The sequence below is a fragment of the Amblyomma americanum genome, chromosome 4 (genome assembly GCF_052857255.1).
Source record: "Amblyomma americanum isolate KBUSLIRL-KWMA chromosome 4, ASM5285725v1, whole genome shotgun sequence".
Classification (NCBI taxonomy): Eukaryota; Metazoa; Arthropoda; class Arachnida; order Ixodida; family Ixodidae; genus Amblyomma; species Amblyomma americanum.
In genome coordinates, this window is record NC_135500.1 from 220,294,222 (window position 1) to 220,309,343 (window position 15,122).

At 48.2% G+C, this 15,122-nt stretch overlaps 2 protein-coding genes across 5 annotated transcripts in view; one reads left to right on the forward strand and one right to left on the reverse strand.

The window, feature by feature from the left end:
• LOC144129401 (flavin-containing monooxygenase 5-like) overlaps positions 1 to 13,955 on the forward strand; it is a 47,507-nt gene extending 33,552 nt beyond the window's left edge. For all 3 annotated transcript variants that reach the window (XM_077663524.1, XM_077663523.1, XM_077663521.1), the window contains 2 exons: positions 2,484 to 2,691; positions 8,823 to 13,955. In XM_077663524.1, coding sequence (XP_077519650.1) covers positions 2,484 to 2,691; positions 8,823 to 9,260 — 646 coding nt within the window. In that variant the 3' untranslated portion in view covers positions 9,261 to 13,955. The remainder of the gene's footprint in view (positions 1 to 2,483; positions 2,692 to 8,822) is intronic.
• The window catches only part of LOC144129403 (putative serine protease 45), a 146,009-nt gene that overhangs the window by 67,489 nt on the left and 63,398 nt on the right, over positions 1 to 15,122 (reverse strand). The gene's annotated exons all lie outside the window — the stretch shown is intronic.

Below are 15,122 nucleotides of genomic sequence, written 5' to 3' on the forward strand. Positions count from 1 at the left end.
AGAGCGCACACAGCTGGCGTACGAATTATTCTTCCGGTCAAGAGGATCCTCTACTCTCGAGCATTGCTTCAAACAGCCTTTGTTCATCAGCTCGTTTTGAACAGTTGACATCATCAGCTGAGTGGTTGCAGTGGCAGAGGCTGATCAGATGCGCAGCTGTCAACCGACTGACCTTCTCCACAGTGGGTCTCCGATTTGCACGCTTTAACACTGCGATCGAACCGCCAACAGTTGGTGCATTGTAGAGGTAGGGGCTGCAGAGGCTCCACACGGTATACTGTCGGCCAGGCCTTGAGTTCGGAAAGAGGAGAAGCTAGCAAAAGTTAAGACTGATTCTCTCGCTACACACAAAGCATTCAATTCTCTACTTCACCGGTAGACAAAGAACCCCCTCAGCTGCATCCTGAAATTGTTCCGGTGTTTTCTGTGGGGAAGATGCGGGGATGAAAGCTTTCACCGGCAGTGATTCAAATATTTTGCACTGGAGTAACTCTGTGACACAATCAATGTCAGAGGAATTGCAGACAATGCCCCTGCGGCCGAACGGTCGCACCTCAGAGATATGTAGGTGGGAGTTGGTTAGAAAGCTTAGTTTCTGCTGAACAACTTTAGAGCTTTTCATCTCGATCATGCCCTCACCGATCGGTACGAAAGCCAGAGGGATGACGTTGATTCCATTTTTCCGAAAAGAGTAGCGGCAAGCTCTGGGGTTGCCAACCTGGCAAACCAGGCTGCCGACCCTCTGCCAAGGGAGGTCAGTGACATACCTGAGCCAAATACGCCCTCAAATACACATTAACCGCGCCTACGGACTTAACCTAAGACCTGACCAAATCCCTCACTTAAAATGACCCCCACCAATGATGAGCACGCAGGCACCACCAAGGAACCAAAGTTTATCTCTCAGCCAAGCAACAACGATCTCCCCAAGCTGTTGTTGCTGTTGCTTCTGAAGCGATGACACATACACATGGTGGGGGATTGGCCAGGGTTTGGTGCAGATCCAAACATGAGAAAAAATTCACCCAGACAGATCTGAAGCGGCTCATAAGTAAAAATTGAGGAATCTGGGAACAGGAATAAAGAAGTTCAATAATGGCTGCATTTGGGCGAGTTGGTTTTCCATTCTGAACGTAAAAGCGCAAAAAACACAAGGACACAGACTAAGGCAGACAACACGAGCGCTCGTGTTGTCTGCCTTAGTCTGTGTCCTTGTGTTTTTTGCGCTTTTACGTTCAGAATAAAGAAGCTTGTGTGATTTTGAGGAGACTGGAATGAAAGTCAAGGAAACAAAGAGGGGAGGATTAAAATAAATTAATTAAAAAGTAATAGTAATAAATAAATAACTTTTGAAAGAAAAGCAAAGGGAAAGAAGAGTTAACACAAAAATCTCCCGATGGACGATGTCGGCGCCTCACTGATCGGCTTCTTCTTTTCTGTGTTAAACTGCAACACACTCTCGCGCTGTTCATTGAATATCTTTGTCTTCATCCCCTTCCATCGGCTGCGCGAATACGCAGACAGATAATTCCCTGTCTTCAACGCCGTCCTTAGCGTGCGTGCAATTCTGCTTTCGCACATTTATAGAATCTAGGCAAAAACTTTTTTTTTTTCATCGGGCTCATATCTGCGCGTCAGTGTCCTTTGCTGTTCAACCCGGAGGCGCATTCGATGTGTATTCGATGAGGCAACGATGCAAGACCGTTCTGAAAAGCAAGCAGCCCAGTTTGAAACGATATCCAGCGAATAAAATTCCGTGAAAATTCTAAACCAATGGGAATTTCAGTTCACTGGGAATACGCATCCTGCGTAACTCTGGAAATTCTCATTATAATTATATTTCGATAAGAATTTTCACTGCATTAATAGCAGCCATTGAAATTTTTCATGATTTCAAGTCTATCGATCCCTTTATTAAGCGGCATGGTCTGAGAGAGAGACAGAAAAGCTCTCCAATCAAAAACAGAAAATTCATCCGGCGTTTAAATTCAGTGACTTGCTACTCTGCTGGGGAAGGGATTCCGGGAGAGAAAGATGGAACGAGAGAGGTGTAGGAAATGGGATGACAAAGTTCAGTACACAGAGAACGCGCAGTGAGACCGCTGAAAGGAGGAATTACGGTTAGTCTAGGAGACCAGCGTAATTTAAGTAATCAATTAAAAAGTTCATAGCGCGTTTCGGCTGCCTATGGCAGGCTAAAGGTCCTAATACACGGTCGAGTGTTAGAGGCATTAAAGTGAGTGTTTCCATCAGATGTTCGTTATGGGCACGCTCCTCAGCATACACCGGGCATTCTAACAAAATATGCTCCACTGTTTCTACGAAGTACAATATATAGTCCAAACCGTGCGTAGGTCACTATACCAAACTCATATCCCACGAATTTCTCTTATTGCGTTTATGCTCGCAGGGTTTGCATTGCACATCAAGGAGCTCACTCAGCTCTGCTTTACTGGCTGAAGGAGCAGTTGCTTTCATTTCAGGTTTCCATTTCTGGATGATTCCGTGCTCCGCATCGATGGAAACCGGCTCCCGCTCTTCAAGTACGTCTTCCCGGCGCACCTGGCACACCCTGCGACCCTGAGCTTCGTGGGCTACATCCAGCCTCTGGGCGCCATCAACCCAATAGCTGAGATGCAGGCTCGCTGGGTGGTCCAGGTTTTGCTGGGAAATGTCCCGCTGCCCTCAAAGGCAAGTCGGAGTGAATGTCTGCTTACAGTTAACGCAGATGCAGGCTTAACTCCGTAGATGCTTTATGCTATCCATGGGGCAGGCACGGTAGAAACAGCAGTGCCTTCGGCAGTGTTTGAACAATCCTCTCTACGCGTTCGGGCAACTGCAGTGCTCTCGTAGCGGGTTATACCTGAAGCATATTCTTGTTGCAGTCTGGCAGTAGTAAATGTATTTGTTCAGATAATGTACCAAATGTTTGAGGGAATTCCGCCGCCAATTTTATACACCTGGCTTTTTAGGCAAAGAGAACCTTTTTGCTGCATAGTAACAGTGGTATTGGCGAACGTAAAAAAAGACAGTCATGTTAACTACTAAAGCGATTGACAACCAAATAGTTAACTTTCAGCTACTACAGACAGGCGGCTGATTGCAATTATAGATTTGTAGCCGGCCGTTAGTAATGGCCGCGTCAGTCTTTACAATTTCGAAAACCCGATTACCCTCGCCGCTGTGTCTCATGTAATTTGGGCCACTACTCACGCCATTCGAGAATTGCCCGCCTGCGGGGAACGCAAAGCGACGTCCATCAAATCGTGGCACTACGTGGCAGCGTTTCTCCGTGGCGATGTACCACGTGACGATGGCCGCGTGGTACGTGACAATCGCGTACGTGGCTGAATAAGAGGTACAAGCTGAGAGTGGTGCAGGCTTACGCACCCACATCCAGCCATGATGACCAGACCGTTGAAAGCTTCTATGAGGACGTAGAATCAGCAATGAATAGAGTAAAATCGCAGTACACTGTACTGATGGGCGACATCAATGCGAAGGTGGGCAAGAAGCAGGCTGACGACCACGCGGTAGGTGACTATGGGATAGGCTCTAGAAATAACAGGGGAGAGTTATTAGTCGAATTCGCGGATAGAAATAATTTACGGATCATGAATACCTTCTTCCGCAAACGAGAAAACAGGAAGTGGACCTGAAAGAGCCCCAATGGTGAAACTAAAAATGAAATCGACTTCATACTATGCGCTAAACCAGGCATCATTCAGGATGTGGCCGTCCTCGGAAAGGTGCGCTGTAGCGATCACAGAATGGTAAGGTCTAGAATTAGCTTAGACTTGAAGAGGGAACGGAAGAAGCTAGCGAAGAAGAAGACCATTAACGAGTTAGCCGTAAGAGGGAAAGCACAGGAGTTTAGGATAGCGCTGCAAAACAGACATTCGGCTTTAACTGAGGAAGATGATCTTGATGTTCATTCAATGCACGATAATCTGACATCAATAATTACGGAGTGCGCAGTAGAAGTAGGCGGTAGGACAATTCGAAAGGATACCGGGAAGCTATCTCAGGTGACGAAAGATCTGATTAAGAAGCGCCAAAGCATGAGGGCGTCTAACCCTACCGATAGAATAGAAGTAACGGAGCTATCAAAGTTAATAAATAAGCGCAAGGTTGCCGACATAAGGAAGTTTAATATGGAGAGAATCGAGCATGCTCTAAAGAACGGATGTAGCCTAAAAGCACTGAAGAGGAAACTAGGCATAGGTAAAAACCAGATGTATGCATTAAGAGACAAGCAGGGCAATGTCATTAGCAATATGGATAAGATAGTTAACGTAGCCGAAGAGTTCTACACAGACCTGTACAGTAGCCAATGTAATCAGAGTGTTAATGTGAAAGACAGCAGTGCACAGCAATGCGTCATCCCGCCAGTAACGAAAGATGAAGTAAAGAAAGCCTTAGAATCAATGAAAAGGAGAAAAGCAGCTGGGGAAGATCAGGTAGCAGCAGATCTGTTGAAGGATGGAGGGGACGTCGTGCTAGAAAAACTAGCCACCCTGTATACGCAATGCCTTCTGACCTCGACTGCACCAGAAGCTTGGAAGAATGCAAGCATTATCTTAATTCATAAGAAGGGAGACGCCAAGGACTTGAAAAATTACAGGCCGATCAGCTTACTATCCGTTGCCTACAAAGTATTTACTAAGGTAATCGCTAATAGAGTCAGGGCAACGTTAGACTTTAATCAACCAAATGATCGGGCAGGCTTTCGTAAAGGATATTCCACAATAGATCATATTCACACTATCGATCAGGTGATAGAGAAATGCGCAGAATATAACCAACCTCTATATATAGCTTTCATTGATTACGAGAAAGCATTCGACTCAGTGGAAACCACAGCAGTCATACAGGCATTGCGTAATCAGGGGGTAGAAGAGCCTTATGTCAAAATACTGGAAGATATATATAGCAACTGCACAGCTACTATAGTCCTGCATAAAGTCAGCAATAAAATTCCAATAAGGAAGGGCGTCAGGCAAGGAGACACGATCTCGCCAATGCTGTTCACCGCATGTTTACAGGAGGTATTTCGAGGCCTGAATTGGGAGCAGTTGGGAATAAGAATAAATGGAGAATACCTAAATAATCTGCGATTTGCTGATGACATTGCCTTGCTGAGTCACTCAGGAGGTGAACTGCAAATCATGATCAATGAGCTAGACAGGCAGAGCAGATCGATGGGTCTAGAAATTAACATGCAGAAAACCAAGGTAATGTTCAACAGCCTAGCAAGGGAACAACAGTTCACAATTGGCAGCGAGAGCCTAGAAGTTGTGACGGAATACGTCTACTTAGGGCAGGTAGTGACAGCTGATCCGGATCATGAGAGGGAGATAACTAGAAGGATAAGAATGGGGTGGAGCGCATATGGCAAATTCTCGCAGATCATGAGTGGCAGTTTACCAATTTCCCTCAAGAGGAAAGTGTACAACAGCTTAATCTTCTTGATTCATATTGCAGCGAAGAAGCACACACAAACAGAGAAGGAACACGCAACAAACACGGACGAACGCTGCACTCACAACTGGTTTACTGCGAAAAGAATTCAAGCTCAAAATGGCTCACGCATCTGCGCACTACAGAAAGAAAACCAAAACAAACACGTGCCACGAAATAACATCTTATCGTATTGCCGCGAAAAGGTTGAATTCCGAAGCGTACAAAAAAACGGATGCATCACTAATGCAGCAATCTGCTTTTTCCTTTATGTGAAAGGCCTCCAGGAGTTCACGTGCCGTTTTATACTTGCTTCTGCCTAGGATTCGAACACTATCGAAACGTGGCGAACATGTCACGCATGACTGGCAGTGCCTAACCAAGTGCGCATTCTCTTTGTTCTTTAAATTCCTTTGGTGCTCCCCTAGCCGGTCGTTAATACATCGCCCCGTTTGACCGTTTGTTCGCCCCGTTTGACTCATTCGAAGGTCATAAAAAGAGGCATAGTTAGTTTGTGTCTGGATTCGGCGCTTGAGAAATCGTGCGTCCATGAGATGCACGTCTAGCTTTCAGAACCAATTGGCTAGAATTTTGTCAGCGGGCTACCCCTTGTCGGTCGTGACTTCTGTTGCAGAAGCTTGCCTGAAAAAAGTGAAGGCACGCACAGAGAACTCCAAGAAGAAAGAAAGGAACATGAACCTGCGACCGGAAGTTGCCCCCTACCTACACAAGGTGTCGCATAACATGAAGAAGGTAGCGAACAGGTATGGGGTGCCGCTCGTTTTTTCGGCGCCGGTGAAGCTGTCAAAGTTGTGCCCTCGTATTTCCGGAAGCGAAACAAGGAGAAGCGGGTGTGGAAAAAAGCACACTACGCCCTATGTGCCATGCGCTTCTGAGGTGGTATACGAGCTGCCACTTTCATGTGGAAAAGTGTACATCGGTCAAACGGGGCGATGTATTAACGACCGGCTAGGGGAGCACCAAAGGAATTTAAAGAACAAAGAGAATGCGCACTTGGTTAGGCACTGCCAGTCATGCGTGACATGTTCGCCACGTTTCGATAGTGTTCGAATCCTAGGCAGAAGCAAGTATAAAACGGCACGTGAACTCCTGGAGGCCTTTCACATAAAGGAAAAAGCAGATTGCTGCATTAGTGATGCATCCGTTTTTTTGTACGCTTCGGAATTCAACCTTTTCGCGGCAATACGATAAGATGTTATTTCGTGGCACGTGTTTGTTTTGGTTTTCTTTCTGTAGTGCGCAGATGCGTGAGCCATTTTGAGCTTGAATTCTTTTCGCAGTAAACCAGTTGTGAGTGCAGCGTTCGTCCGTGTTTGTTGCGTGTTCCTTCTCTGTGTGTGTGTGCTTCTTCGCTGCAATATGAATCAAGAATGTTACCAACTTGCCCAAAAACGTGTTTTACTCAGCTTAATCTTACCGGTACTCACCTACGGGGCAGAAACGTGGAGGCTAACGAAAAGACTTCAGCTTAAGTTAAGGACAACGCAGCGAGCTATGGAAAGAAAAATGATAGGTGTAACGTTAAGAGACCGGAAGCGGGCAGAGTGGGTGAGGGAACAAACACGGGTTAATGACATCCTACTCGAAATCAAGAGGAAGAAATGGGCTTCGGCAGGGCATGTAATGCGAAGGCAAGATAACGGCTGGTCCTTAAGGGTAACGGAGGGGATTCCAAGAGAAGGCACTAGCGTGGGGGGGGGGGGGGGGGGGGGGGCGGCAGAAAGTTAGGTGGGCGCAAGAGATTAGGCAGTTTGCGGGGATACGGTGGCCGCAGCTGGCAAAGGACAGGGTTAATTGGAGAGATATGGGAGAGGCCTTTGCCGTGCAGTGGGTGTAGTAAGGCTGATGATGATGATGATGATGATGACGTCGCCACGGAGTGCCGCGATCCGATGGACGTCGCTTTGGCTCGAGCACGGGGTTTTCGAACGTCGCGAGCAATGACCCAATTTTGTTGCGCCACAGCTGCGAGGGTAATCGCGGTTCCGAAATTCTAAACAATGAACGGCCCACTACAAGTCTCTACAGGCGCCTATCGGTAACAGTTAAAAAGTGAGCTAATAAAATTTTTTGATAAACTAATTAATAACATGACTATCATGTTTTTTGACGTCTGCCAACGTTGGTATTACCATGCCGCAAAAAGCTTATCACCACCTCCAAAGCTTGTTTTTCAAATTAGTGGCGGGCTTCCCTGAGGCACCTGGTATACCAGTTGCCTATGAAACAGACAAAAAGGAAAATAAATGCCCCCCCCCCCCTTTCACCTTTTAAAGCAGGGCACATCTAAGTGTATGCAGGAAATGTATAAATAAGCTGAAGCGTAGCGCCGAACTAATTGCCCCTTGAGCTCCAAATATCATCTTTCGGTTTCGACGTCTATTTTCTGCTGATGGGCAGAAGTTTCTTCTCTTTATGCTCGTGCGTCTGCGTGACAGCGCGAGCAAGCGCGCCTCATTTATATGGACACTCTAATTCGTGAGTGACAGTGGCCATATAGCGATTTGTCCGTGAAACATCCAATCGTGACGAAAAAATGCGCCGGCGGTGATACCAGGTGATGCGACCAATCCACGTTATCAGTATAGTTTGCGATTAAGGTGTGCTTCTATGCACAGTGCATGGGTAGTTGTACAGCATACAGATGAGGCATTTTAAATTATTACGAAAAATAGCCTCGCCCGCACCAATGTCGCAACGCGGTTGTTGGTTGTGCAGTAAAAATTGGGCAAAATCTTGGAAGCTCCTAGGGCGTTTTGCGGGTCGCCATGACCTATAAAGAATGCCGTGCAGTTTGAAGCGCCCTGTGCTCTACGAGATGCATTATGGAGTCTGGTTACGTGACGGACAGTCGCCTTTTATTACGACTGTTCACATCCCGCGAAGCCTTAGTACATCAACCACTGCCCATCCTGTGTAAAGCTGCTGAGCGCGTTTCTTCAGTGCAGCAGAGGATGCTACGAGAGCTCCCTTCGCAGCCATTCATGCAATGCGGCAAGTGGAGAAAGGCATCGAGTAGGAGCCTTTCCACTGCAGTGCCAGAAACCCGAAAACAACGGAAGCTCTTCCCCTTCACGATCCCCGTCTTCCCGTGTCCCTCACTCAGTGATCAGAATGCGGGAACCAGGTGGTTGGAGTAGCTGAGATTTTGTCCTCATTGCTGCCCATATGTGAACGTACTCGGGCCCTGCAGTGAGCTCTGTCCGTTGTCCGAAAAGCCACATTAACGAGGCGTTTTTAAATGCGCTTCAAAAGTCTGGTCCCCAGATGAACTGTCTCTTATTGGAGTCGCCCATATATTGACGGTGGGCACGAGCTGTATTAACGAGCATTCGTTTCAGGAGGAGATGGTGGCCGACATCGAGAGGACGGAGTCTGCGCAGCGCACCCGCTACGTGTCCAGCCCGCGGCACACCATCCAGGTGGACTACATGCCGTACACCCGCGACCTGGCGCGCCGCATAGGCGCGGATCCGAGCCTGACGAGGGCGCTGCTGCAGTGGCGGCCGCTGCTCTTCTGGGCGCTGCTGTCGGGACCGCAGGTGCCCTACATGTTCCGCCTGCAGGGGCCGCACTCGTGGCACGGCGCCGAGCAGGCGGTGCTGGGCACTCGGCGGCGCATCGTGACGCCGCTCAGGACCAGGCGCGAGATGGGCGACGCGCCGTCGGCGCTCGCCGCAGACAAGCTGCTGCTCGCGCCCGCCCTGGAGTTGGCGGTGGTCGTCGCCACCGTGTGCGTGCTCTTGGTGCCCCTGCTGGCCGACTACCTGTTCGCGTGAAGGCAGGACAACCCTCTTTTCCGCGTTGAAGAGATGTAGACGCCATGCTGGCTCAGCGAGGCCTTATCCCAGCGCATAACGATGGCTGCTAGCGCTGCCTGCAACGTCTGCGGCTGTTCGATGCTCAAGGAAAGTCACATACACTTTGCCATCTGTCACCGCTGTCCTAGCAATTCAACACTGAACTCGGCTCTCGTGGACTCGTGACACTTCCAGGACGTTGCTGAATTCCAAGTATTCGGAGCGGCTAAAGGACTTCCTGCATGATCAGCTCAGTTGGGTGGATGCTTCGTCGCTCTTCATTGCGTGTGCCACGTGAATGTCCAGTCCGCGTGTCCTCCGATCTCCTTGGGTTCAACACCCTGGGGCTCGTTTGCGCACTTGGAGCTGTCCACCGTGAACGCGCCGCCGCAATCTTCTCTGTGCATGCGTGTGTGTGCTGCGTTGTGGTAGGTAACCAGTATGTCGTCACAAGCTCACTCTGTCACGAAGGGGTAACGCATTTCACTGTGCAATCCGCGTTGTAAATTGCAAGTTTATGTAACCACCTGGACCAGTCGGAATAACAAATGCGGGAAGAACACATTTGCATTTCATCCTTGTCCAGTCGAATGAACACGTTGGTATTTTGAATACATGTCAAACATTGCGTCGTTTTTTTATGTTTTGCCCGCGTGTGTTTTGTAGTGGTGTGTCGCATCTGCGTCGTGCCACTACATTGCCACATAGCGGGGAACAAACGTGTGGCTAACTTCTTCAGTGACTGATGATGATGATCTGACGCAGCATACAACAAGGAACAGTATAGTGTGCTGTATATCACAGTTGACAGTTTATCTTCGTCGGCTGGCACACTTTTACAGACGCCCCGTCGATAAGGTTCGGCCGGTCTTATCCAATCCAACCCTGATCCCTTCACTTGTTCCTCCAATGGGTCGTCATACAACAACCCATTGGCCCAACACGACTCAAGGCACATCAAAAGGCGATTCGGTGGTGAAACAAAAGCACATCCCAGCCTTTCCTATATATGTAACATCTCCCAGTTCCGTCACGTAATGAAAAATAAAATTTGCCCAAGAGGCAAATCTCACTGAACATCTCTTGCAATAAAGTTTTTATTCTTCCACTGCACGTAAATTAATGTACACCGTGTAGATATTCCCGAGGTGTCTGCACAAAGCGCGGACGTAGAGGAACGAGAAATATGGCTCGGAATGTTCCGTCTGCACTCAGGAACTGAATTTACTTTCGCTTCAAAATCGAACTTGGGATCACTTGGCCAAAGGAAAAGTTGGAAGGAAGCAGAAAGCAGGCCTCTTATACTTGGGAAGTTTATTGCCTACTAGTCAAGTGTCCGCTTTCATACCGCTTTTAAGTGCCCATTTCGAACCCTGGACGTTATGTGAAAAATCTATTAACAATAAAGCTCATTGTCAATTTCCACCGAAAGCTAAATTTCCGTGCTGCTAAACAACGACGGCATCGCATGCATTGCTAGCCGAGTTAAGTTCGTTCCGTTCAAGTAAAGTGCTCACAATGAATATTTGGCTGCACTTCCCCCTTGAATTTTTGTTGTATGAGAGTTTCAGATGTCGGCTTGGTTTCACCATGAACTTCAGAGACGCTGTCATTAGTGGGATCGTAACTCTATCACCTGTTGCTCCTGCTCGGCTTATTGTTGCGTAGATTGAATGGAGATAATCCTTCCGGATCATGGATTTTCGAGCAGATCTCAAAGCTAGCTTTTTAACAACGTCAGTGTACTTGATCAGCAACGGCAGCAATATAGTTCTGGATGTGGGAACACCAACAAGGAAGTATTATGCGATTTTTTCTTTCGGATATAAGGAGGAGTTAGGACTAACCTGAAGGCAAACGAGCAGATAGTGAATTGTCATAGATTGATTTAACAAAGAAAAATTTGAAGGGAAACGCGATATCGTTGAGGTGGTAATGCCTATATATGCGGAACAGGTCATTCGTGACTTTACATTCGTAGATCCCCGCGAGTCCTCATACCACTATGACTGCACTGCAATGGTAGATGTGCCATCAGTGGGGCTTGTGCGACCCAGGTTGCTCATTACTAGCAACCTGTCGCGACCAGTCAGCAATTTAACGCCGCCTGTGCAAGGTGGTCAGTTTGCTCACAATCCGATGGGCAGGTTGTGATGACGCCACAAGGTCACGTGACCTAGGGGGGATTTTCAACGATGCCGGATTATTTTCTTCAGGATGGGAGCGTTAATGCTATTGCGTTAACACGAATAACGGAACGCATCACCCTCGGATCGAAGCCTACGAAGCCTTTGCCTGCGGTCCCTCCTATTCGAAGCTGCGTGCTTGTACTGCCACCTCTTCCGCCGTACGTATGCATTTGGTTGGTATCGTTGCGTGTACGGGCTTGCCGGGGATTGCCGCTGCAGTCGCCTCTCTGCCCTCGTTCCTCGATGCGTCCACGCACGTCACAAACTGTGTTCTCTTTTCTGCGCTTTCTTCCTATGTCCCATTACATTTTCGTCCTGAATAAAAATGACACTTTTGTTTGACGAAAAGCTTATATATGCTCACTTTAGGGTTTTCCGAAGTAAACAACAGCCGTAAAGACAATATTTCGGTTAAAGTGTCTTTTTCTTTCCTTTTTGCATGAGATTAATATTTCAGCTTCCATGCTGCAGATGCTAAGATTTTTCAATCAGCCCTCTCTTAAATTCTGTGGCAGGTGAAATTTTGAAATTAACACAGTTCTTTCCGTTACAAAATCTGGAGCATCGGCTACTGAATACGGCTTTCCTTCTATAAACCTCTAAACTGCTGCAGCAAATTGCGATTTCTTCAGCTACAAGAAGCCTGTTGTCACTTCCACCAATGGACATCCGGGAAAGCTTTCTAACATCCCAAGTCTCCTCCCATTATTTCCGAGACCATATGCGCAGTGCCAGCCATATTTAATCCTCCATCGTGAAAACAGCACGCACAAAAAAAAAAGACGAAGCACTAAGTATATAGAGCAGGACGAAACAGGAGTGCTTCGTCTGTTCTGTGCTTGTGCTCCGTCTGTTCTGTGCGCGCTGTTTTCACGATGACCATCGTTCGATGTTGTATTTCATCCTTTTCTCTCCTTCTGCAACTTTCTTTTTTATTTTCGTTTGCAGATTCCAGCAGACACACAATTCCAAGCATCGTGCGGACGCGAGAAATACGCGACTGTTCCTTTCGTAGCCGTTTTCGATATTGGCTTGGATGCCGCGTGATTCTTAGGAAGCTGCGCCCGAATCCGGCTGTCTTGACAGTGAATAACTGACTGAAGGGCACAGATGAAGCGCCCAGTTGATCGCGGTGAATTACCCCTCAGGTACGCCGACGACACTCATGGTCCAAGGAGGGAGTGCACACAAGAGGAAAGACAGATCTGCATAAGGCAGTTTGAAAAGAGAGGAGGAGTCAAGCAGGTGTCGCGAAGAGTTCTCGGCACTGTTTTCGAGCAGTGCGTTTGTAGGCCAGCTTGTTGCCTCACTTTCGAGGGCCTCATCGTGGGATCGCATGTGCCAGGCTGTTGAAGAACGTGGGCTACCTGATGAGCCTGGCAACTTCCTGCAATCCTCCCTGCGCGTACTGACATGCACGCAGCTAGCTGGCGTCCAGAAGCAAAAACATTGCAGCGCAGTTGGGCACTGACTGTGCTCACTCGCCGGGAGCCGCGGACAACAACAAGTCACGCGGTCTGAGAAAACGCGCGTCCTTGAGCGAAAAGTACGTGCGCCGCCTCGCTGGCTGCCCTCAAGCGTCGCCCTTTCCCGGCTCACGTTTCGCCCCCCTCATCGGCTGACGACATCTTTCTTGGATTTATTCCCGATCACCCTCTTGTCTTTCATCTTCTCCACAGCCAACTTAATTAGCTTAAATAAAGTTGATCGTCTCATACGCGCGTGCTCACTTGCTTTCACACGTCGGGTACTAAGGCGCTGTAACTAGCTGAACCACTCTCAATGCCCTTCGCATCCTCGGCACCACCATCGAAAGAAGTGGTTATCTCTATTCTTACAGCTCACTGTTGTCTCCATCACTTGTGTACAGTCGTCCACACACTTGTATAGCGAGCTCGAGGGACGTGCAGAATTCTCATGAATGAGAATTCGCAGAACTATCAAAAGGTGGTTCAGTTGCTCTTTAACGCTGTCGCTTTAAAATGCACCATTCTAAAAACTCGAAGAGCAAAAACGCATGCTAATTCTGAGAATTGTTTTTTTTTTTTTAGTTGGCAGATTGAGACAGCAGTTTAACCGAGGTGCGGCGTACCTCTGTGCATGGAACCAACCGCAAAAAAAAAAGTACAGTGCCTAAACATGACGCGAAAGCGGTGTGAATAAGTGGAGCAGCTGGTTTGGTCCCTCACCTTACGTGCCGCGGCTGCAGCACGAGCAAGTCATTCCGAGTTTGTGCCATAATCTGTGCACATGCAGAAGGGCGCTCTACGCACTGCAACTACGCTGACTTCCAAACTGCAAAATATGCACGGCCACCGCGCCAAGTAGCGGATGCAGAAAGCCGTTTATTTTCATGTTTATATAGAGCGAGTGTTGGTTCCTTCCCAAGGACGAGGACGTAGCTACAGGAAAGGCAACTCGTGAACACCACAGACCGTCGGCTTGCGCTCACAGGTGGCCTGTGAATGCCTCGATGCGGGCCTATCTGCGCAACACCCTCTAAATACTTTCTTCAGGCCTCTCCAGGCCCTCCTTTCCACACGCGCTACGTCACGCCAAGTGTCCGGTCAGGCTGCTCACCAAGCGCGGCTCCGCTCCGCTCGGTTGTCTCCCTCGATGTGCTCGCGCTTGCCCGGGCAAGCACAGACACGAACGCAGTCTTGCAGTGAGCGTCTAGCTGCTGCTTGAGTCTTTCAGCCTGGCGTTGGGTGCATTTCCGTTCGCTCCTCGCACGGCTGTGTCTGTTTCGTGTGGCCGTTTCTTGTGTGGCGTGCGTACCTGTGCTAGCGCACGAATGGGAAACTGATTGCCTGCCGTGTAGCGAGTGCAACTTCGTGAAACATGGGCCGGTGCTGTGTTCCCGGGTGCCGCGGGAACTACCAGAATGGTCCCAAAGTACGTGTTTATTGCTTCCCAAGAGACGAAGTACGAAGAAAAGCCTGGTTGCGAGCCATTCCACGGAAGGATTTCACACCTACAGAGCATTCGAGGGTAAGACTCTGAAATATTGCTTAATAGGCGCTGGTAATTATCTTAGTTGTGAGCTGTCGCTCCCGGAAAGGCATGCTGTCTTTGTAGGCAATGATATCACTTCTTACACTTATGTATGAATTGTCCAGGAAGCATTTAGTTCTGTGGATGTGCATAAGGCTTGTGTAAAAGCTGTGTAAATATGTAAAAGCTGTTCACTATTCAGACTCTTTTTACTTAGTGTTTTAGGCAATGGAGAGTCATGGCGAATGGCCTTGCTTCATTTTCTCGTGCAGGTGTGTGAACTGCACTTCCACGCAGGCGACTTCATTACGACGTTGTCACACCAAGATGAACTGACAGGGAAAATAATAGAGGTGAAGCGTGACAGGCTACAGTTGAAGATTGATGCTGCGCCTTCTGTTTTTCCAAACTGCCCAAAATACTTGTCCTCAACGCCTGGACGGAGTGAATCGCCAGAGACGAAAAAAGCAAGAAGGGAAAACGCTGCTTTGCAGGAGGCTATGAGGAAGTCACTTCAGTCTAATGAGCTTGAACAGAAAAGAAACAAAGTTTCATCTTACGAGGAGTTCAAATCTAAGTTGCCTGGAATCTGCAACACGAAATTCTGGACCGTTTCTGTCGATGAGCAGTGCGTTAGGTTCCTTCTCATCGAGAATGA